Here is a 25,000-nt window from a genome sequence, read left to right as displayed (position 1 = left end):
TGTGTGTGTGTGTGTGTGTGTGTGTGTGTGTGTGTGTGTGTGTGTGTGTGTGTGTGTGTGTGTGTGTGTGTGTGTGTGTGTGTGTGTGTGTGTGTGTGTGTGTGTGTGTGTGTGTGTGTGTGTGTGTGTGTGTGTGTGTGTGTGTGTGTGTGTGTGTGTGTGTGTGTGTGTGTGTGTGTGTGTGTGTGTGTGTGTGTGTGTGTGTGTGTGTGTGTGTGTGTGTGTGTGTGTGTGTGTGTGTGTGTGTGTGTGTGTGTGTGTGTGTGTGTGTGTGTGTGTGTGTGTGTGTGTGTGTGTGTGTGTGTGTGTGTGTGTGTGTGTGTGTGTGTGTGTGTGTGTGTGTGTGTGTGTGTGTGTGTGTGTGTGTGTGTGTGTGTGTGTGTGTGTGTGTGTGTGTGTGTGTGTGTGTGTGTGTGTGTGTGTGTGTGTGTGTGTGTGTGTGTGTGTGTGTGTGTGTGTGTGTGTGTGTGTGTGTGTGTGTGTGTGTGTGTGTGTGTGTGTGTGTGTGTGTGTGTGTGTGTGTGTGTGTGTGTGTGTGTGTGTGTGTGTGTGTGTGTGTGTGTGTGTGTGTGTGTGTGTGTGTGTGTGTGTGTGTGTGTGTGTGTGTGTGTGTGTGTGTGTGTGTGTGTGTGTGTGTGTGTGTGTGTGTGTGTGTGTGTGTGTGTGTGTGTGTGTGTGTGTGTGTGTGTGTGTGTGTGTGTGTGTGTGTGTGTGTGTGTGTGTGTGTGTGTGTGTGTGTGTGTGTGTGTGTGTGTGTGTGTGTGTGTGTGTGTGTGTGTGTGTGTGTGTGTGTGTGTGTGTGTGTGTGTGTGTGTGTGTGTGTGTGTGTGTGTGTGTGTGTGTGTGTGTGTGTGTGTGTGTGTGTGTGTGTGTGTGTGTGTGTGTGTGTGTGTGTGTGTGTGTGTGTGTGTGTGTGTGTGTGTGTGTGTGTGTGTGTGTGTGTGTGTGTGTGTGTGTGTGTGTGTGTGTGTGTGTGTGTGTGTGTGTGTGTGTGTGTGTGTGTGTGTGTGTGTGTGTGTGTGTGTGTGTGTGTGTGTGTGTGTGTGTGTGTGTGTGTGTGTGTGTGTGTGTGTGTGTGTGTGTGTGTGTGTGTGTGTGTGTGTGTGTGTGTGTGTGTGTGTGTGTGTGTGTGTGTGTGTGTGTGTGTGTGTGTGTGTGTGTGTGTGTGTGTGTGTGTGTGTGTGTGTGTGTGTGTGTGTGTGTGTGTGTGTGTGTGTGTGTGTGTGTGTGTGTGTGTGTGTGTGTGTGTGTGTGTGTGTGTGTGTGTGTGTGTGTGTGTGTGTGTGTGTGTGTGTGTGTGTGTGTGTGTGTGTGTGTGTGTGTGTGTGTGTGTGTGTGTGTGTGTGTGTGTGTGTGTGTGTGTGTGTGTGTGTGTGTGTGTGTGTGTGTGTGTGTGTGTGTGTGTGTGTGTGTGTGTGTGTGTGTGTGTGTGTGTGTGTGTGTGTGTGTGTGTGTGTGTGTGTGTGTGTGTGTGTGTGTGTGTGTGTGTGTGTGTGTGTGTGTGTGTGTGTGTGTGTGTGTGTGTGTGTGTGTGTGTGTGTGTGTGTGTGTGTGTGTGTGTGTGTGTGTGTGTGTGTGTGTGTGTGTGTGTGTGTGTGTGTGTGTGTGTGTGTGTGTGTGTGTGTGTGTGTGTGTGTGTGTGTGTGTGTGTGTGTGTGTGTGTGTGTGTGTGTGTGTGTGTGTGTGTGTGTGTGTGTGTGTGTGTGTGTGTGTGTGTGTGTGTGTGTGTGTGTGTGTGTGTGTGTGTGTGTGTGTGTGTGTGTGTGTGTGTGTGTGTGTGTGTGTGTGTGTGTGTGTGTGTGTGTGTGTGTGTGTGTGTGTGTGTGTGTGTGTGTGTGTGTGTGTGTGTGTGTGTGTGTGTGTGTGTGTGTGTGTGTGTGTGTGTGTGTGTGTGTGTGTGTGTGTGTGTGTGTGTGTGGTGCTATAGCTCAATTGGTTAGAGAGTGCGTTTGGTGAATGAAAAGATCCGGGACCTTGCAGGGTTCCAGGTTCAAGTCACAGTGATGGCGAGCTATGGCATAATTTCCTTAAGCAAGAAACTAACACGCATTTGCTTCTCTTGACTCAGGAGTATAAATGAGTACCTGGTCATTGACTGGGGTTCTAAGCGGCCATCGGCTGTGACGTGACATCAGCCACTGGGGTCCTGGTGAGACTTCGGGTGGTCGCACCACAGTTGGCTTCACAAGCCGGTGATTCTGCGAGTGCCTGGCCCGGCTCCAGTAGTTTGCTAGTGCAGGGCCAGAGTTCCCTGAGTAGCGCACAGGGCCCAGCTTAACAGCTGGGGGCGTGACCTCTGAGAAGCAGCTCCTGACATTTAGGAATTAGGATTTGTGTGTGTGTGTGTGCGTGTGTGCATGCGTGCGTGTGCTTGTGTGTGTGTGTGTGTGTGTGTGTGTGTGTGTGTGTACGTGCGTGTTGTGTGGGTGTGTGGGTGTGTGTTTGTTTTCTTTTAGTCAGTCTCCGTCTGTTTGTCCACTCGTTGGTCTGTCCATCTGTCTGTCTCTCTGTCTGTCCGTCTGCCTGCCTGTCTGTCTGTTTCTTCGTCCGTCTGTCTGTTTGTTTGTCTGTCTGCCTCCCTACCTGTCTGCCCTCCTGCCTTTCGTCTTGCCTGCCTGCCTATCTGTCTGTCTGTTTGTCTGTAAGTCTGTCTCTATTTGCCCATCCATGCATCCACTTCTCTGTCCGTGTGTGTGTGTGTGTGTGTGTGTGTGTGTGTGTGTGTGTGTGTGTGTGTGTGTGTGTGTTCGCACGCGTGCACGTGCACGTGTGTATGTGTGCGTTTGTCCTTGTCTGTTCATTTGTTCTATTTCTTCATATCTCAGTGTTTTGTAGATGCTCGTTTTGCTTGTCTTTGTCTATCTCTCTACCCTCTTGGTTCGTCTACCAGCTAGCTAGTCCACTTGTTTGTGCATCCACTACAGAACATAACACATCACCACTCATTGTCTCATACCCACCAATCACCTTCCACTCTTTCCCTAGATATTTGCATTCCCCAACCCGACGACAAAGTCGTCTTTCTCTACGTCTCATCTCTATTCAACATCCTACCTCACAGTCTACGACTTGACTTATCATCACCCGACTCAGACAAAACGTCCCTCACTTGCTACTCACTAAGAACCGGCTCCAGAACTCCATCCAAGTCTCCAGAGAGGCAAATGGCAGGCTTCCATGATCGATCGAGTGCGACTCTTCCTGCAATGAGGGGATCACGAGGACGACTGAGTTCGAGTCCGTCGCCGGACATGATGGGGAGGAAGTCGATTCCGATAAGACGAAGTGGATCGGCAGACACGGTTGTGCTGAAACGTGTTGAGCAGGTTCAAGGTGCAATAAGACCTGCAATGAGTTCCGGTTCGGTGAAGGTGAGTCGGTGTAGATGATGTGATGTAATGGACTTTCTGTGTGTGACTAAATTAGATCTACTTGTATCGATACATGGGCAGGACGGGGGTGGTGGTGATACTGATTGCCCCATGATTTTGTCTATGTGAATGTCTGTCTGTCTGTCTGTCTGCCTTTCTGTGTGTGTGTGTGTCTGTCTGTCTGTCTGTCTGTCTGTCTGTCTGTCTGTCTACAGTGTTTTACTCATTAGCAATAGTCTCGGACTACAAGTAGAACATTTCATTTTAACAATAACTGTTTGTAGTAGTGAAGATTGTTGACAATAAACTTGATTCTGTCTGTCTGTCTGCCTGTCTGTCTGTCTGTCTATCTGTCTGTCTTTCTGCCATTCTGTCTGTCTCTGCCGTACTGTCTGTCTGTCTGTCTGTCTGTTGGTCTGTCTGTTTGTCGGTCTGTCTGTCTGTCTTTCTGCCTTTCTGTGTGTCTGTCTGTCTGTCAAATTTTTATATAATTTTATACATCAAAGCTAATACAGATGAAACTAAAGTAACAGCTAATGAACAACAAGTGTCACAAGTACAATTACAATTACACAAATAACAATTAGCATTAAAAAGCTCCCTAACGGAGCCTACAAACCGAAATTTAGTTTACTGAATTGAAAGTTGAACAACATCTAAACTCTGGTCAGTATTCTGTCCATATGTTACTCTGTCTGTCTGTCTGTCTGTCGGTCTGTCTGTCTGCCTTTCTGTCTTTTTGTGTGTCTGTCTCTCTGCCTTACTGTCTGTCTGTCTGTCTGTCTATCATCATTCATACATCATAGCATACCATGATGAAGACAGACAGGATGTTCTATTTGAGTTGACTATACCCATTGAGGAAAACTTGGTTGCTGCAGCCTACAAAACTTGGTTGCTTGATCCATGATTGCTCCATGTATGTTTTCGTGTGAGATAATTAGTGATTATAAATAAATTATGTAATTTATTTAATTAATATTAATGATATTAATGGAATATTGTATACTATTAATGTTAATGATATTAATAGAATTATTATGTATAATTAATATTAATAATATGAATGCAATTATTGTATTTAATTAATATTAATGAAGGGTTATTGTTAATAATTAATATTGACAATCTATATAAAAAATTAATATATAATTAATATTAATGGTGTTAATACAATTATTGTATTTAATTACTATTAATGAAGAGTTATTGTTTATAATTAATATTAACAATCAAATTTTTTATATATAATTAATATTAATGATGTTAATACAATCATTGTAATTAATTAATATTCATGAAGAGTTATGTTTATAATTGATATTAACAATACAGATAAATTGTTATATATATTTAATATTAATGATATAAATAAAATTATTGTATTTAATTACTATTAATGAACAGTTATTGTTATAATTAATATTAATGAATAGTTATTGTTTATTAATATTATCAATGTATATAAACCCTTTTTACTTATATATAATTAATATTAATGATGTTATTACAATTATTGTATTTAGTTAATATAAATGAAGAGTTATGTTTATAATTAATATTAACAATACAGATAAAATTGTTATACATATTTAATATTAATGATGTGAATAGAAGTATTGTAAATTACTATTAATGAAGAGTTATTGTTTATAATGAATATCAGCAATCTATATTAATTTTTTATATATAATTAATATTTATGATATTAATAGAATATATGTATATGATAAATATTAATGATATCAATAAAAATAATTAGTTATATAACTAATATATTATTTATAATAATTGTTTATTAAATGTTAATAATTCCTTAGTAATGTTTGATAAATTTGTATTTATTAGTTAATTAGCAGTCTATGTAATGTTTGTTCAAGAATTTGATATCAATATATTTATCTCAATTCAAATTTTAATATTTATTTGTATTTGTATTATTTGCTTATATTTCCATACATATTTAGTTCTATTGTTTGTCTATGTCATCAGCATGTCTCTCGTCTGTTTCAGATTCAAGTTGCTTCTAGAGCTCGTGAGTCATCAGTAAAGTCACCTTCACCTGTAAAAAGCCCTAAAGCTTTGCCGAGTGTGGTGACTCCCACTGGGGTTGTCACGGAGATGTTTAATGTCGTGCAGAACACGAGGAAAGATGCGCAAGCGCTTGTTGCTTGGTTGAGTGATTTGGAGAAGAAATTGACGACTGCAGTTACATCTCAAATGGGGCAAGCTGCTCAATGCAGGAAGGTCTATGTTCAACATCAGGAGCTTGTGAAAGGTGTGAGTGTAGATGTAATTGTGTGTTTGTGTGTGTGTGTGTGTGTGTGTGTGTGTGTGTGTGTGTGTGTGTGTGTGTGTGTGTGTGTGTGTGTGTGTGTGTGTGTGTGTGTGTGTGTGTGTGTGTGTGTGTGTGTGTGTGTGTGTGTGTGTGTGTATGTGCATGCATACGTACATACGTGTGTGTGTGTGTGTGTGTGTGTGTTTGTGTGTGTGTGTGTGTGTGTGTGTGTGTGTGTGTGTGTGTGTGTGTGTGTGTGTGTGAGTGAGTGTGTGCTTATGTGTGAGTGTGTACATGTTTGCTTGTGACTGTCAGGGTTCTCGCTACAGCTCGGCAGCGTGGTGCAGCGCCACACTCCAGTAGGAGTGCTCCATGCTCAGAAACGGTAGCTAGGAGTCCAAACTTTGACAGCTAGGAAATGAATGAGAATTCCATACTGCAGTACTACTGAAACAAGATACGATATTACTTAGTAAAGGTGACATTAGCCACAACTCCAGGCTCTTGCAAGAGAACACAGGATAGCAGCGTAGCGCCGTATTACTTGTGGTAATTGCAGTCCCGGATGTGCTGCCATTGATAGTCGCGGATGATGTTCCAGTGACACGGCAAGCACACCTCTTGTGACAATTTTCGAGAAGTGTAGCACCTAGAATCTACTCTAGACTAATCATGGCTTCTTGCAATCAACAACATTGGTCCTTGCATGTCAATCAACGCCTGACTAAACAGACTTTCTGTCATTTCGTCCATGAAACTTGCGCATGCGCAACCTATGAACATCGCTAAGAAGGACTGAGTTGCGGCCGAAGTTGATTTCCCTTCCAGGGCACTTGAACTTATTTTACACGCAATAGCTACGACGTAAAGATACCTTAGCCTCGTTCTCAGACTCTCTCTTGCTAGTCTTGTCCGGTGCCCGTATGACAATTTCCATGCACGAGACCGGAATTGTCATACGGGCACCGGACAAGACTAGCGCAAGAGAGTCTGGAAACGAGGCTAAAGATACCTCACTTAAGATCAGCTCAAGTGCGCATGCTCGACTTAGACATGGACCTGCCCATCCCGCCACGCTCCCAAGACTCCCTATCGAGAACACTGGACTGTGTTAACTGTCTGTTTGTCTGTTTCGTATTTCAATTGCTAATATTACTGATTACTTATTATTAATTATTTCGGTTGTATTGAGTGATGACTTTTCTGTTTAGTTTTGTATGAGAGAGAGCAGGAGGTAATGAACGTTCTAGATTGTGGAAATGAGTTGGTCAAGTCACAGCCGACATCCGAAGATCTCAAGCAAATGCAAGTGGAAATCGTCGATCTCGGAAGCAAATGGTCCAACCTGACGACTGCAGTGAAGGAGAAGTCGCGGAAGGTGAGTCTACGTCGTTTGTACAGTAAATTTGTTATGGAATTGTGTGTTTGTTGGTAGTGTGTGTGTGTGTGTGTGTGTGCATGTGCGTGTGTGTGTGTGTGTCTTCAGTTTTGCTTAGTTAGATATACTTGTTTGTGTGCGTTTGTGTGTTTGTGTGCTGTTTTGTTGGTCTGTTTTTGTGTTTATGTGACAGCTAAGTGATAAATCTCAATTCAAACAGTCTATTATTAGCTAAAACAAAAGGCATGCATAACTATTCAACTAAACTGTCTGTGTGTGTCTGTCTGTCTGTCTGTCTGCTTTTCTGTCTATCTGTCTGTCTGCTTTTCTGTCTATCTGTCTGTCTGTCTGTCCATCTGCCTGTCTGTTTGTCTCTTTGTCTGTCTGCCTGGCTTTTTTTCTGTTTGTCTGTCCATCTGTCTGCTTGCCCGCCAGTCTGTCTGTCTGTCTGTCTGTCTGTCTGTCTGTCTGTCTGCCTGTCTGTCTGTTTGTCTGTCCATCTGTCTGCCTGTCTGCCTGTCTGTCTGTCTGTCTGTCTGTCTCTCTGTCTGTTTGTTTGTCTCTCTGTCTGTCTGTCCGTCTGCCTGTCTGTCTGTCTGTCAATCACATATATGATACATTTTGCAATGCATGGTACTATGTACTGTCCAACTACTAGTAGTGTTCATCAACTAAACTAAGCTAAAATTGAAACTTGTGTAAAACAAAATGAAGGCTACACTTAAAAACTACAGTGTACAAGCGAAGCCACCAGTACCAGCTACTAGTGGCAAAGAGGTCACATCTGTTGCTTTCAGACAGCGAATATAGCTGTCTGTTTGTCTGTCTGTCTGTCTGTCTGTTTGTCTGTCTGTCTGTCTGTCTGTCTGTTTGTCTGTCTGTCTGTCTGTCTATCTCTGTCTGTCTGTCTGTCTGTCTGTCTGTCTCTCTCTCTCTCTCTCTCTCTCTCTCTCTCTCTCTCTCTTTGTTGGTCTTTTAATTCATGTCCTGTCTGTTTGCTTGTTTCTTTCTTCTTGTGCTTGTGTATGCATGATTTGAGCTTCGTATGCGTTACTGTAAGAAGGCATGCATGTAAACACTTTACCAAACCACAACAGTGTCACTGAAAATTGTATGTGCTGTCATTATTACTGTAGGTCTCCCGGACTGTTGTTGCATCACAAGAGCAGCAGTTACGGTCATTAGAAGAGTGGCTTACTCGAGTCGAGTCCTACCTACAGAAATGGGAATCAGAGACAGAAGATTGGCAGCAGAATTATCTCAAGGTGAACAAAGAAAGTCACCAGTTGTGCTCTATGTCTGTCATTCATGGTGCATCAGTTTGTTTAGAGGTTCAGTGGGTTTATATCTGTTTTTTGTTTGTAGAGTATTGAGAGTGGGTTGGAAACTCATCGAGGTGTAGTGAGTGACTTGAATGTGTTGGTTGACATGTCGGCGAGTACGCAGAAGAAGTTCAGTGGCCGTATTGAGAAGGTGAGTTATGATGTGGTTTTAGGTGAGGGGAGATAGTGGTGGATTTGTGGAGAGGTAGACAGGCAGACGGACAAGTGGACAGATAGAGACACAGACAGACAAACAGACAGACAGACAGATGGACAGACACTGAGACAGATGAACAGACACAGAGACAGACAGACAGATGGACAGATGGACAGACAGACAGATGGACAGACAGACAGATGGACAGATGGACAGACAGACAGATGGACATACACTGAGACTGATGGACAGACAGAGAGACAGACAGACAGGCAGAGAGACAAACAGACAGATAGAAGGACAGACAAAGAGACAGACAAAATGACAGCAGAGAGACAGACAGATAAACAGACAGACAGACAGGCAGAGAGACAGACAGACAGACAAATGTTCAAATGGAGAGACACAGACAGACAGATTGAGAGATAGACAGACAGATGGACAGACAGACAAATACGGACGTACAGACACAGAGACAAACAGACAGGCAGAGAGACTATTCTTGTGTGGCGGGAAGGGTCTGGCTACGCGAGACTACAGAGACACAGACAGGCAGACAAATGGACAGACAGACAGAGAGACAGACACACAGACTGACAGACAGACAGACAAATGTTCGAATGGAGACACAGACAGACATACAGACAGGCAAAATATATGTATTGACAGACAGACTGACAGAGCGCGCGCGCGTGCACACACACACACACACACACACACACACACACACCATGACAGATGCTCACACACACACACACCATGACAGATGCTCACACACACACACACACACACACACACACACACACACACACACACACACACACACACACACACACACACACACACAGACAGACGCTCACACACAATCAGCCAACAGGACTTTACATTTATTCAAAATGTTTTCATTTTCCATGTAGGCCAAGAAACGTTGGGAGACCATCGAACGTCTACTCGACATGAAGAAAGTCAAGTCAGCGCGTAAAGAAGATCTTCACGACGTCTGCATGGAAACGTACTACTTGTTCATCAATGAGCTACAACGATGGGAAGGTGTGGCAGAAAAGGCGGCAAACAGAAATGCAGAAAAAGATGAGCTGGAGGTTAGGGATGGATGGACGTGTTGTATCTATCTGAGTTATGGTGCACAATAGAAGTTTGTACGACCTGGAGTGATTTCTTCAGATTAATTTAAAAAAATAAAAAATGAAATTTTTAAATTTAAGTAATTTTCACTTTAAGAATTAATTAATACTAAAATTAATGGTGATTTCAAATTTTGAAACGGTTACAAAAAAATTTAAAATTAATTAATTTGGTAATAAAAGTTATGTTAAGAAATTTATTAATTTTAAAATTAATTTATTAATCTTAATTAAAATTAATGTGAATTAAAATTGTATGTATTTATTAATTTTAATAATTAATTTTCTTACTTTATTTTGTTAATTATTTAAATTTTGATTTTTAAATTTACTAAATTTATTAATTTATGTTTCAATTTGTAGAAATTTCAGCAGTGCAAGTCTGCAGTAAAAGGTCAGTTACAGACTCTGTGTCGTGACGTTGAATCGTATGTGAAGATGAATCGTGGAAGTGAACAAGCAGTGAAGATCGAGCAGCAGGTGGAGGATGCAACGTGTCGTTGGGAAGCCGTGTGCAAGAGACTCGAACATGGTTTGATAGGAATTAGTTATGGGATGGAACAGGTTGGTTGCTTGTTGTTGTTATGTTGTAGTGACTGTTGGTTGGGTGTGGGTGGTTTTTGTGTTTGGGTTTTGGTCTGTGTGTGCAGTTTGATTGGTAGTCTTCGTGTGTATTTCAAGGTGGATTGTAACAGTAGTTTGTATTTTTGTGTGTCTACTGGCTATTGGTATTAGACTGTTTTTTTCTGTTTATCCATCTGTCTGTCTGTGTGTCTGTCTGTGCGTGTCTCTCTCTCTGTGTTTGTGTGTCTGTCTGTTTGTGTGTCTGTCTGTTTGTGTGTCTGTGTGTCTGTCTGTCTGTTTGTTTGTATCTGTCTGTCTGTCTGTTTGTATCTGTCTGTCTGTTTGTTTGTGTGTCGGTCTGTCTGCCGGTCAGTCGGTCTGTCAATCCTGTTTGTGTGTCTGTGTGTCTGTCTGTGAGTCTGCCTTTCTGTCTGTCTGTCTGTCTGCTTGTCTGTCTGTCTGTCTGTCTGCCTGTCTGTCTGTCTGTTTGTTCAATTTGTTTGTGTATCTGTCTAGTCTATGTAGTATGTCTCTCTATCTGTCGTGTGTCGTCTGTATTTAGGTATCAGTTGCCTGTTTCTGTCAATGTGTGTCTATATACTCATAATATTGTATGTATGTATGGATGGATGGATGTATGTTTGTTTGTTTGTTTGTTTGTGTATGTTTTTGTTTGTTTGTCTGTTTGTCACTATGTGTATATGTTTCTGTGTATTTGTGTAGTAGTATCTGTCCGCATGCTTGTTTGTGTCATTGCAGCCAATCCGTATTCTTTTCTTTCTTACTTTTGTTGCAGCCAGTAATTAATTAATTAATTAATTAATTTTTTAAATTGTTTTTCTGCCAGTGAATCTACTCTCTACCCTTTATAATATACGTTCACTCTCTTTCAGATCTTGGATCTTGTTGATGTTCTGTTTACTATCGTATTTCTGATGTTCTTGTAGATTCATGAATTACAAGGTCGTCTGGATGAGTTGCACAGCTGGGTGAAAGGAGTGCAAGCCGTTCATCTGACGTCTCCTTTGATGTTGTCGTCGCACGAACGAGTTGATCAAGAACTGGATGAGGTCAAGGTAAGTACATGAACAGGTATTATGAATGTAGGGATGGTTAATAGGGTGATGGACACATAGGGAGTGAGTAACTATACGATAGATATGATAACATGCATTGGTTAATGTAATAACGGACAGACAGACAGGCAGACAGACAGACAGATATGTGCTTTACTGTACAGTCTTATATAAGGCTGGTTTCTGTAGAGTTTTAGTTTGGTAGAGATTTGTGCGATTGGGACAGTAGAGTTGCTTTGTTGTGTTGAATGTAGATTTCAAGAGAAGGAAAGACAGACAGACAGACAGATTATTATATTTGAACTTTTACTCTACTAACAACAATCGCTAATAACTTTACGTATGCATAACAATAATGGTCAATGAACAAAATGTTGAACGTCTTTATCATGTAGAAAGTCATCAAAATTGCACTTTGACAGCTTTTTAAGAATCACACGAGAGTTGCAAGACTACAACTATAGACAGTTGCTTTCTCTATCTATCTCTAAAGTCTGTTTCGCTGCTTTTCCCATTTGCATCTTTTGAGATCTTATCGAGATAGTCTTCAGCCATAGGGCCCCAAAAGCCAAAGTGTTCAAGAACCAAGTGGAATATAGACAGACAGACAGACAGACAGTGATTTGCAGTTGATGTATAATAGTTCAATGTTTGAAAAATATGTATAGACAGGCAGGCAGACAGACAGACAGGCAGACAGACAGACAGGCAGACAGACAATTTCACATCATGCAGGGTTGTCCCCAGCTTACCGAAGTCATGGCTCTCCGCCCTGCTTTGGCTTCCTCTTGGTACAGGCCCACCATGCAGCCTGAATAGGCAGTGATTAGCTATGAAGACAATGGACTTGCATTTGTATTTTGAAAAGTGGGATGTTGTTTGAGGCTAACTAGTAGTTTCTAGGATGCTTGGGTTGAAGATAAGACCAATTAGGACAGACTGCCATATGGTATGAACCTATTTGTAATACAAGTACTCAAAGATCAACAGTGGCTGTCAGGTACCCCATTATGTAGGTCAGTATCTGATGGTAACTAACAAGGTCTGTAGATATCTGGCTCTTATCCTATGTAGGTTCTCAACTTTTAGAGGTCTGGAAATTTTCGTACTGCCTTTAATATACAGTAGCTATCATGTTGTCAAGCACAGTGAACTAAGACAGAGAGAAACTTTCTCTAAAGATAAACCACTTTGTTCTTTTTGTGCCTGAGCATTTGGTGACAATAGTTTGTGGCATCTCGTGTAAGTAAACCTGGAGAGCTTTAATGGGGCTTGTCCCCCAAAATTGGAATGGTCGTGGCTATAACAATTTCTCCCTGCCTTATAAAGTCTTGGGGACACCCCTGAACTGTCATTTATTAAATGTGATGCATAAAAATATATGAAGATTTGACAGACAGACAGACTGACTTACATAAATACAGGGAGACTGACAGACTGGACAGACAGACAGACAGACAGACAGACAGACAGACAGACTGACTGACTTACATAAATACAGGGAGTCTGACAGACTGGACAGACAGACAGGCAGACAGACAGACTGACTTACATAAATACAGGGAGACTGACAGACTGGACAGACAGACAGGCAGACAGACAGATTGACTTACATAAATACAGGGAGACTGACAGACTGGACAGACAGGCAGACAGACAGACTGACTTACATAAATACAGGGAGACTGACAGACTTGACAGACAGGCAGGCAGGCAGACAGACAGACTGACTTACATAAATACAGGGAGTCTGACAGACTGGACACACAGACAGACAGACAGGCACGCAGACAGACAGACTGACTTACATAAATACAGGGAGACTGACAGACTGGACAGACAGGCAGACAGACAGACTGACTTACATAAATACAGGGAGACTGACAGACTGGACAGACAGGCAGGCAGGCAGACAGACAGACTGACATACATAAATACAGGGATACTGACAGACTGGACAGACAGACAGACAGGCAGGCAGACAGACAGACTGACTTACATAAATACAGAGAGACTGACAGACAGACTGACTTACATAACAACGTGAAGGCTGACAGAATGGATATACAGACATACAGGCTGATAGACAGAGAGACTGACATACTGGACAGACAAGCATACAGACAGGGAGACTGACAGACTGGACAGACAGGCAGGCAGACAGACAGACAGACTGACTTACATAAATACGGGGAGACTGACAGACTTGACAGACAGGCAGGCAGGCAGACAGACAGACTGACTTACATAAATACAGGGAGTCTGACAGACTGGACACACAGACAGACAGACAGGCACGCAGACAGACAGACTGACTTACATAAATACAGGGAGACTGACAGACTGGACAGACAGGCAGACAGACAGACTGACTTACATAAATACAGGGAGACTGACAGACTGGACAGACAGGCAGGCAGGCAGACAGACAGACTGACATACATAAATACAGGGATACTGACAGACTGGACAGACAGACAGACAGGCAGGCAGACAGACAGACTGACTTACATAAATACAGAGAGACTGACAGACAGACTGACTTACATAACAACGTGAAGGCTGACAGAATGGATATACAGACATACAGGCTGATAGACAGAGAGACTGACATACTGGACAGACAAGCATACAGACAGGGAGACTGACAGACTGGACAGACAGGCAGGCAGACAGACAGACAGACAGACTGACTTACATAAATACGGGGAGACTGACAGACTGGACAGACAGACAGGCAGGCAGGCAGACAGACAGACAGACAGACTGACTTACATAAATACAGGGAGACTGACAGACTGGACAGACAGGCAGGCAGGCAGACAGACAGACTGACTTACATAAATACAGGGATACTGACAGACTGGACAGACAGACAGACAGGCAGGCAGGCAGACAGACTGACTTACATAAATACAGGGAGACTGACAGACAGACTGACTTACATAACAACGTGAAGGCTGACAGAATGGATATACAGACATACAGGCTGATAGACAGAGAGACTGACATACTGGACAGACAAGCATACAGACAGGGAGACTGACAGACTGGACAGACAGACAGGCAGGCAGACAGACAGACAGACTGACTTACATAAATACGGGGAGACTGACAGACTGGACAGACAGACAGGCAGGCAGGCAGACAGACAGACAGACAGACTGACTTACATAAATACAGGGAGACTGACAGACTGGACAGACAGGCAGGCAGACAGACAGACAGACAGACTGACTTACATAAATACAGGGATACTGACAGACTGGACAGACAGACAGACAGGCAGGCAGACAGACAGACTGACTTACATAAATACAGGGAGACTGACAGACAGACTGACTTACATAACAACATGAAGGCTGACAGAATGGATATACAGACATACAGGCAGATAGACAGAGAGACTGACATACTGGACAGACAAACATACAGACAGGGAGACTGACATACTGGACAGACAGATATACAGACAGGGAGACTGACATACTGGACAGACAGACAAACAGACAGGCAGGTAGGTAGACAGACAGACAAATAGACAGGGAGACTGACTACTGGACAGACAGACAGATAGACGAACAGACAGATAGACGGACACACAGACAGGCAGACAGACAGACAGACAGTCTGGACAGACAGACAGGGAGGCAGGCAAGTAAACAGACCTCCTAACATACTGGGCAGACAGGGAGACTGACATACTGGGCAGACAGACTGGGAGGCTGGCAAGCAGGCAAACAGACAGACTGATGTACATACATACAGGGAGACTGACAAACAAACATACAGACAGACAGACTGACATACATACATACATGGAGACTCACAAACAGACAGACGGACAGACTGACCACAGACATACAGACTAGTAATGAGTCGAGATGCTTTGCATGTACATTGTCAAAAACCACTTGTTCTTGTTTTAGAAACTTCTCTCTGAAATCACTGCACGACGGCCTCTTGTTGAGGCTCTTGAGAGGGCATCTCATCAACTTGCAAATCAACTGGGAGTATCAAAAACAGCAAAACCAACTACGAGGGAGGACAGAGATGCTGACCATTTGGTGAAGGCTGTGGACGAGTTTAAGACGGGCTGGAGCAAACTGTGTGATGACGTTGGCAAACGAAATCAGCAGCTACACCAAGCTCGGGTAATCACTTGTGGTGTGTATGCACGAGTTGAAAGGGCTCTGATGCTGGGAAGTATATGAACGTGTGACATACATTGTAATTAGTATGTCTGTACCTGTCTGTATGCCTGTCTGTCTGTCTGTCGGTCTGTCTGTCTATCTGTTTGTTTGTCGGTCTGTCTGTCTATCTGTTTGTTTGTCGGTCTGTCTGTCTGTTTGTCTGTCTTTCTTTGTGTCTGTCTGTCTGTCTGTCTGTTTGTCCGTCTGTCTGTTTCTATGTCTGTCTGTCTCTTTGTCTGTCTTTCTTTTTGTCTGTTTGTCTGTCTGTCCTTCCGTCCGTCTGCTACTTGTGAGTTTGTCTGTCTGTCTATTTGTGTGTGTGTGTGTGTGTGTGTGTGTGTGTGTGTGTGTGTGTGTGTGTGTGTGTGTGTGTGTGTGTGTGTGTGTGTGTGTGTGTGTGTGTGTGTGTGTGTGTGTGTGTGTGTGTGTGTGTGTGTGTGTGTGTGTGAGTGTCTATCTGTGTGTGAGTGTCTATCTGTGTGTGAGTGTCTATCTGTGTGTGAGTGTTGTCTGTGTGTGAGTGCCTGTGTGCGAGTGTCTGTGTGTGTGCTCCACTGTAGGTAACACCTTGTCTGTTTCAATTTTTACGTCTGAATTTTCGTTTTGGCTCTACTATCTTTTCCATGTTGCTTGTGCATCACATCACACCTCATTTCTATAACAGTCTACAGGTTTACCTACATTACAAAGGAGTAACTTAACTACTAGAAACTATTGTAAATGATGTACAGTACTCGCAGATATCTTACGTATATGTCGATTGCTTTAGTTGTATATCATGTGTAGTCGAAATGCTCTGTCTTCTCTGTAGGTCAACTTTCAGAGATTCGATGGTCTTGTTGGTGACATCAGGAAATGGATGGATGAATCCGAGTCTGTGCTGTTGGTGTCAACGCAAGACGAAGATAGGGAACTCAGACTGAAGGTGTGTGTGTGCGTGTGCGTGCGTGCGTGTGCGTGCGTGCGTGTGTGCGTTTGTGTGTTTGTTGTATGTGTTTGTTTGTGTGTGTTTGTTTGTTTGGGTATGTGATTGTGTTTGTTTGTGTTTGTTTGTGTTTATGTTCATGTGTGTGTGTCCGCCTACTTTTCAATTATTTGTCTGTCGAAATTGTACGTACCGACAATGCGAGGCTTGTACGCGCGAGTCCCATTAATGTTATGTATCACGTGATATGTGATGCACATCAACTGATGCAACAAATGATACTCAAGACCTAGAGATAGGCAAGACGCAACTAAGAAAGCGTCCAAGAATACTTAAAACTTTAAATAATCTTCTATTGTTCATTTCCTTTGTGTGAGTCTAGTCGCTCCGCGCTGCTCAAAGGATTCAGAGTGACGTCTTGCTCAGTATCCAGCATCTCAGTAGAGAGATCCAGACGCTTTCGCCTGATGCTCGAGCCGTCGAGAGCGTCTACGTGTCAGTGAAGGAACGATGGGACGATATTGACGTCTTGCTGCAAGAAAGACTGTCGGCGTTCAGTCCGACCCTCAAGGAGTCCGTGTCTGTAACAAAGCAGGTAAACGTTTGATGGCTGTGTGATGTTTCTATTGGGTTGGACGTTGAAAATGCTTTGAGTGCAAGGTTTACGCGAAAACTGTATAGGTAGCGCGCGTTATGTGGTGACGTAAAAGGAAAATCGGTATATGTTAACACCCGTTATGTGATGACTTAAAAGAAAAAACTAAGTATATGTAGCGCTCGTTCTAATCTAAAGGTAAGGTGAAACTGAGTGTAGGTAGCGCGCGTTACGAACTGACGTAGGCTGAAAATCTGAGTATGGGTAGCGCGCGTTAATTACAACTTAAATATCAAATAACTGAGTATTTGTAGCGCGCCTTAGAGACTAACATGAGGTGAAAAACTGAGTATAGGGAGCGCACGTTATGGGGTGACTTAAATGAATAACTAAGTATATGTAGCGCTCGTTTTAATATAAAGGTAAGGTGAACAGTGAGTATAGGTAGCGCGCGTTACGAACCTACGTAATTGAAAATCTGAGTATGGGTAGCGCGCGTTATTTTATAACTTAAATATCAAATAACTAAGTATTGGTAGCGTGCGTTATGGGGTTACGCAGGGCGGAGTATAGGTAACGCGCGTTGTGTTATAACTTAAAAACAAATAACTGAGTATAGTAGCGCACATTATCTTATAACATAAAAGCAAAATCTGGCTATAGGTAGCACGCGTTTAATTTACGGTTATGACCTAACGTAAGTTGAAAAACTAAGTATAGGTAGCGCACGTTATGCGTTGACATAAAGGAAAACTAGCGTTTACCGTATTAATGGCGAAATTGGCACCGCCCGTTAGACAATTTGAACACGCGATGCAGTCTTTTTTGTTTATAAAATACAACGTTTCGACATTAGAATGACGTAATCATGAATCCCTGGCGAGATTACGAGAATGCAATGTTGAATGTTCAAATAGGGGGTCACGTGACTCAACTTTCGTTGCCTCTTGAGTCCTAGTGCTTGAGCTGTGGTGCAGCAATATTTCTCTGTTTTTGGTGCGAGATTTGAATGTGTGCGTCTTGCGTATGCTTAGAATAGAGTTTTGTGCCACTTGTGTATGAAGGGAAAATGACCAAATGTGTAGGAATTGAGGTAATGTGTCTCCACTCCCTCCCCCGGCAGTGCATCCACAGACTCGCGCCTGTGTTGCACACTTCCTGCATACAGGCAGAGTATCACACAGAAAGGCATCCGGTCTGGTTTTTTTCACGTATAGTTTGTGTGCCTACTGTGTAGCTGTCGTGGATTGCTGATTGGCTGAATGAAACCGAACCAGATATTGTTGCCTTATCTGCTGCGAAGAGCCTGCAGGAGGATGGATTACACTTGGACGTTCAGACACGTTTGACAAAAGTGAAGGTAATCGATTCTGTGGCTTCCCTTTCAATTGCGTTGCGTTGTTTATTGATATCAAGGTTTTGTTACTTGTTTCGTGATGAACTCGGTGGTTGTACTTTTCAGTGTGATGTAGGTCTGGTGTGTGTCTGCATGGGCTGTTGCTGGCATGCGTGTTATTGTTTGGCTTATCCCTTTGATTAATCCTTTGCTGCATCTTCTGACTCACAACTCTCTCAACTTCTTTAGGTCTCGTATTGTTCGTCGTTTGTGTTTGTCAGGGAGTTTGTTGTCGTGATTGTGTTTTGATGTTTTGGTTTGTCTGTCTCTGTCTTTTCTTTATGAAAACGCAAGGTCTGCCTGACATTCTATCACTAAATTGTATAGTTTTACATATGTAAATTGCGATCTGTCTGTCTGTCTGTCTACTCAGCCACCCACTTTCTTGCCTGTCTGCCCGTCCACCCATCCGTTTGTCTGTCTGTTTGTCTGTCTGTCTGTCTGTCTGCTTGCCTGCCTGCCTGTGTGTCTGTCTGTGCTTGCCTTCCTGCCTACCTGCTTCCCTGTCTGCCTGTCTGTCTGTCTGTCTGTCTGTCTCTGTCTGTCGGTTTATCTGTCCGTTTTTCTGTCTGTCTGTTTTTGTGTCTGTTTGTTCTGTTTTTTTGTCTGTCTGTTTGTGTGTTTGTTCCTTTTTTTTCTGTTTGTCTGTCCTTCTGTCTGGTTGGACAGGCAGACAGACAGACAGACAGGCAGTTAGACAGAAGTTTTAGAGTTAGTTAGTTTAAGTCGACAAACTGGCAGACAGACGGAGAGACAGATAGACACACAATGACGTACAGACAGACAGAAAGAAATAGGCAGACAGACACAGACAGAAGGACAGATAGACAGACACACAGGCAAGCAGACACACAGACAGACAGGTACACAGACACACAGACATACAGACATACATACACACAGACAGACAGACATACACACAGACACACACGCAGACAGACAGACACACATACAGAGACAGAGACATGAAGAAAGGCAAACAGAGAGACAGGTGCGGACAGGCAGACTCACAAACAGACGTCTGTCAGCCAAACAGAGGTCACGGTCTCAACATGTCACCACACTCCTCATTTATCTCTATCTCCTCTAGACGTGGTCAACAGATGCAACAAAGGTGAAACAGAAAGTCGCATCGATCAGCAGCAGCGGTCTCATCCTACTACCAGCCGACATGCAAGCTCCAGTCAAGCAACAAATTGACGAAGCGAACGAGCGACTCGACGACATCTTCGACGTTCTCACTGCCCACGAACGACAACTGCAATCCGCTCGCAAACAAATCAAAGACTTCGAACAGCAACTGGACGATCTAACAGGCTGGACCGAAGCCTCAAGGAAAGTACTTCGAGGTGGCAGACTTCGAGCTGACGAGGAGAGCAAGGCGAAGCTTCATGCGATCGAATCCGAAGTCGAATCGAAGAAGGAACAAATCAAGAGGCTTTCAGTTGCTTCTGCTGTCATGGTGGCTCAGTCGTTGCCTCAGCATGCGCATTCGCTCGAGAGGAAGCTGGAGGTCGAGTTGAAGGAGTTCAATCACTTGATTTCGTGTCTGGCGTCGAAGTGGAAGGAGGTGGATTCGGCGAGTGTTAGCGTGGAGCAGGCGCAGAAAGAGATTGAGGACTTGATCGAGTGGCTGTTGAAATTGCAGGAGAGGATTGATTGCGTGGAGGAGAAGCAGGGAATCGAAGATCAATTCCAGCAGTGTCAGGTAAGGGTGTGTGTTCGCCGGTGTTTGTGGTGGTAGGATAGTGGGATTGTTGGGTGGTTGCCCTGGTAGCGTGATTTAATGGGCGTGGTTTGAAGTGGGAGTGGTTGGCGGTGGGTTATGTGGGTGTTATGGCTTGAGATGATGAGTGATAATTGGGTTAGCGTGGATACTCTGTAACAGAAATGTTGTTGTGTATTGTTGATTAGGGCAACTCTGGGATGAGTGATGTGTGTCTGTTTTGTGTCTTTTGTGGTCTGTATTAGTATGTATTTCGGGTTTTGTTTTTGTTTTCTCTGTTTATGAGCCTGCAGTTTGTCTGTTTGTTTGTTTATTGTCTGTCTGTCTGTCTGTCTGTCTGTCTGTCTGTCTATCTGTTTGTCTGTCTCTCTGTCTGTCTTTTTCTTTGTCTTATGTTTATTGTCTTTCGTCTCATATGGTAGTCTGTCTTCGTGTCATTTTGTTTGTCTGCCTGTTTGTCTGTCTTTTTGTTTGTCAGTTTGTTTGCCTGTTTGTTTGACTGTTTGTTTGTCTGTTTGTTTGTTTGTTTGTCTGTCTGTTTGTTTATCTGTTTGTTTGTCTATTTATCTATCTGTTTGTCTGTCTGTTTGTCTATTGGTTTGTTTGTCCGTTTGTTTATCTGTGTTTGTCTGTCTCTGTCTTTTTTTGTGTATGTTGTTTGTCGTTTTGTCTATCTTTTTGTCTGTCTGTTTATGGGTTTTTACTTGTCTGTTTGTTTGTCTGCTTTATCCGTCTTTTTGTGTATCTGTCTGTCTGTCTGTTTGTTAGTTTGTCTGTTTGTCTGTCGTTTTGTCTGTCTCTTAGTCTATCTGCATGTTTGTCTGTCTGTTTGCTTGTGTGCTTCTTTGTTTGTCTGCTTGTCTTTCTGTTTGTCTGTCTGTTTGTTATCCCTCTACATGTTTGTCTGTTTGTTTGTCTTTGTTTTACTGTGAGTCAGTCTGTGACTCTTGGTGTTAGTATATGTCTCTCTGTTTTGTTACCTGCCTGTAAGCCTCTTTGTCTGCTCACCAGGTTATCTACTTGTATATGTACGTATTTGTACATATACTTGTCGTAATACTAGACATTGTTCGCAGTTATTCTTGTCATTTGTACCTTATCCCTTCGCGTCATCTATTTTCAGGGATTTCTCGAAGAACTATCCGCTCAAAAACCCAAACTCGCCGACATGCATCGACACGTCGAGTCGGTCCTCGCCAATCTGTCGTCGAACGACGAACAGCGTCAACAGCTCGACGCGGAACTCAAGCTCGTTGCGGAGAAATACCACGACATGAGCGTCTCACTCGAAAGCGAACGCGACAAAGTGCAAGCGACAATGTCGTTTGCTAAGAATCTGATGGATCTACAAGACTGGCTGTCGCAGGCCGAAGAAGGTGTGGACAAGATTGCGGAGTCTCCGTTAGGCCATGGCGTGTCGGCGACTGCCGTTCTCGAAACGTGCCAAGAATTTCAGGAGCGTGTTAACGCGCGGCGGTATCTCTTAGAGCACGCTAACGCGGCAGCGCGCGCTAACCTCAGCACGGCGGATCCGGATTTTGTCGACGCGTGTCGGCAAAAGTTGACGGAGCTTGACGGTCGACATTCGAGTTTGAACGAGAACGTTGCGTTGTTGAATCAGAGACTGTGCGAGGTGAGCGCGTTTGAGAGTCGAATGGAGGAGGTTGAGACGTGGGTGGAGAAGACAGAGAGGGAGATGGCGCGGCAGGTGACGGACGGACGGAGGAAGGAGATGCTGTCAATGGCTGGTGATCAGGGAGATGTGCTTGATGGTGTGGAGAAACTTTTGGATGCTGTGGAGGGAAACATTGAGGACGACTCGGCGACTTCGTATAGGGAGAGACTGCGCGGTTTGCGACGTCAGTTTGACGTGCTGCTGAATCTGTTGAGAGGAGACGTGGCGACTGTGGCGGTGAGCGGATGTCGGAGTGTGTGTGTGTGTGTGTGTGTGTGTGTGTGTGTGTGTGTGTGTGTGTGTGTGTGTGTGTGTGTGTGTGTGTGTGTTCGACGTCGTCGCGGGTGTTGTCTGTAGGGGGTTGGACGGGCGGGCGGGATGAGGGAGGGCGGATAGGAATGAGGAAATGGTGGACGCGATGAGCAAGAGTGGAGAGATGGTGGGATGCGGATGGTTGCACGGGTGGTGAGAGGGTAGGCAGACTTAGGGGCAGAGGAACAAGTGGAATGCTGTTGTAAGTCTTAACGCACGGTCAGGCGACAGACAGACGGATAAACAGGCAAGAAATCATTTTTTGCGGCAACTGTCTGTTTACTAGTCGCTCTAATCAGTGTTCTCCTCAGGAATTTTAGAAGGCAGAGTGGAATACTCCGTAAAGTGGGCGTTACAAAATGCCACGCCCAACGGCAGTTTAAATACCAACTTGCACACCAGCTGTGAAAGCATGGTTAGTTAAGGGCTGCCTGCGTGCGTGTAAAAGTGTTAGTGTTCCGCACAATTAGATGCCACCCGCTTTGTTAGTTAATTATTTTAATAAGCTTGCTTGAGATCCTCAAGTCTTGGCATTTGGATGATCTACTTTACCTAAAAGCTTAATTGCTTAATATAAGGCAGATGGGCCCGCTGTGCCAAAAGATCCTGGGGAGAACACTGTCTAGTTTTCAGTGATTGATATGCAAATCATGGTCTGGCATGTTGGCATAAGTTATCTATTGCATATACAAACTTGCGTACATGTAAGCATGTAGCATGATGTGTATAGAAGGAAAAACAGCGGGACTCGAAAGATAACGAGACGTATACATGTAGATCTAGACGGCAGTTCTGTCCGCCTGTCCGCCTGTCCGCCTGTCCGCCTGTCCCCCCTTCCTCCGTCCGTCTGTTCGCCTCTTCGTCCGTCCGTCCGCCCCTTCGTCCGTCTGTCGGTCCGTCTATTCGTCTGTCTGTTAGTCTGTTTATTGTGTGTTTTCCGTTCGTCCGCCTTTTTGTTCATCCGTCCGTCCGTCCATTCGTCTGTCTGTTTGTCTGTCTGTTTGTGTGTTTCCTGTGTTTGTCTGAAAGGCATATATGGTGATAGGTCACAAGAATGAAATTAGGTGTTTGACAGGCACCAGTTTTCTCTGGTGGGCGTGTTTTAAAATTGAACAAATTTTAAATTTTAAATTTATGCACTCAAACCTTTAACTCTTAAACCTTAAACTCTTGTCAAACGATATAATATTGTAATAGATTAATGTAAATATTGTAACTTGTATTAAATTGATATAATATATTGTTGTAATAAATTGATATAAATACCGTATAAGATGGCGGGAATTTATTTGGCGGTGTGCTAAAAATTGACAGACAAAGCATAGTGGCTGATTTTATGTTTCCGGTTGGACATGGTAGTTTGATAACTGATATACCATGTATGTCTTATAACCATAACTGTTCATGGAGGAGTTTGATTGACAGCGCACTGGAACTGCTGTGTCAGTGCAAAGAACGTGACCCGCGTGAACGTGACAGTCCAGCTTCATCCATGGCCTCACGGCCTCATGCATAGGCGCAACAGGCGGCAAGCAGGATTACCTACCTTCTTGTGGTCTCATCCGCCATTAGATAGCTGATTTACGTGCCTGATGACGTCGGCATATCCCAGCGGCCAAAGTATTAGCGGCTTTACATTCGCAGTCGCCGAAACATTTGCCAATCCGCCAAAATAAATTCCCCGCCAATGTTTCATCTTACACGGTATACTAGTGTTGTAATGAATTGATATAAATATAAATTTAGGATATAATTATAGTCGCACACTCTTCTAATTTTTTGTTTGATCTAGCCCGCCGTTCTCGTCGAGTCCAAGTCTCGTCACATTTCGTTTGTCGAGCCGGTCGTCACCGGCAGCAAACTGTCAGCGACGCAGGAGCAGGCGCAGAACGACTCGACGGCGATGGAGGACGTCGTGGCGGCGATGGACAAGGAGATGATTGGCAAGCTGAAGGAGTTCGAGAGAGCACTGATCGAGCTGTCGCGCATGATGAACGCCGCCGATTACGAGTTCAGCGGGATCAGCTCGACGTCGACGAGCGTGGACGACATGCTGCAAAAGTGCGAGGTGAGGCTGTCGTGTTGATGTACTGTGAATTTCCAGAAAAAAGAAGCCACAGTCCTTTAGTTATTTTTGGAAATTGTTAGCTACACTCTGTCCGTATGACCGTCCAGGCGCTGTTATTCGGGCAGAGCCTGAGCCGTTTATTGTTTGTTTGCGGTAGTTCAGACCTTGCTTGGTAAAACTAAGCGCAAGAAAATGCTCCACATTATTCCATGCATCTATGCTGTTCTAGGGTTCTTGCTACAGCTTGGCGTAGGAGTCAGCCACGCTCAGAAACGGTAATTTAAGAGTCCATTGTTTTACAATTAAAAGAGCACTTCACCGATTGACGCACGCGTATTAGCTAATTTTCTGGTATTTTCAAGTTGGGAAGTTTGGCACTATCTCGGAGCAAACTTGATAAAACTGAGCATTATGATAACGCAAAGAAACAAAATCTTACGAGACGTTTTCTTCAAATAACGTCCATTATGTGTAGGTTTCGTTTTACCGCTTTGTGTAAACTTTGATATTTGAGTAGGCGAAAGTAAAATGTGCTTTCGCGTTACTGACTCACCTTCAATCGACGGCGAAATGCACACATACTGCGATGGTTCGGCTGTAAAATGAAGGCACGTTGTGTTACGTGATTATGTATTGTGACCCACGTTTCCATGTGTTTTTCGCATCATTCAAGCCCATTTGTACTGTAGTATGGCCTCCATTCGTAGAAGGAAACATGGAGGAAAGTGCAGAAGACCGAGCGATTGCAAGTTGCTCAAGACGATCATGTGGAGTCTAGAACGTACGAACTACTGAGTCGCTTATGATTTGTAACTTTTTCTC

General features: G+C 43.6%; 1 protein-coding gene across 1 annotated transcript in view; it reads left to right on the top strand.

Annotated features, from left to right (window-relative positions):
* Positions 1-2,760: 2,760 nt before the first annotated feature.
* The window catches only part of LOC134176263 (microtubule-actin cross-linking factor 1-like), a 79,124-nt gene continuing 56,884 nt past the window's right edge, over positions 2,761-25,000 (top strand). Inside the window, exons 1-15 of the mRNA XM_062642941.1 lie at positions 2,761-3,371; positions 5,385-5,649; positions 6,861-7,027; positions 8,164-8,292; positions 8,393-8,500; positions 9,424-9,606; positions 10,012-10,212; positions 11,160-11,288; positions 15,218-15,442; positions 16,293-16,406; positions 16,789-17,001; positions 18,239-18,361; positions 19,488-20,105; positions 21,247-22,035; positions 23,903-24,178. Of these exons, the coding sequence (XP_062498925.1) occupies positions 3,165-3,371; positions 5,385-5,649; positions 6,861-7,027; positions 8,164-8,292; positions 8,393-8,500; positions 9,424-9,606; positions 10,012-10,212; positions 11,160-11,288; positions 15,218-15,442; positions 16,293-16,406; positions 16,789-17,001; positions 18,239-18,361; positions 19,488-20,105; positions 21,247-22,035; positions 23,903-24,178 (3,747 nt within the window). The 5' untranslated portion in view covers positions 2,761-3,164. The remainder of the gene's footprint in view (positions 3,372-5,384; positions 5,650-6,860; positions 7,028-8,163; positions 8,293-8,392; positions 8,501-9,423; positions 9,607-10,011; positions 10,213-11,159; positions 11,289-15,217; positions 15,443-16,292; positions 16,407-16,788; positions 17,002-18,238; positions 18,362-19,487; positions 20,106-21,246; positions 22,036-23,902; positions 24,179-25,000) is intronic.

Source organism: Corticium candelabrum, chromosome 2 (genome assembly GCF_963422355.1).
Source record: "Corticium candelabrum chromosome 2, ooCorCand1.1, whole genome shotgun sequence".
Lineage (NCBI taxonomy): Eukaryota > Metazoa > Porifera > Homoscleromorpha > Homosclerophorida > Plakinidae > Corticium > Corticium candelabrum.
The sequence above is the reverse complement of the archived record's forward strand: the minus strand, read 5'-3'. Positions and strand labels throughout refer to the sequence as shown.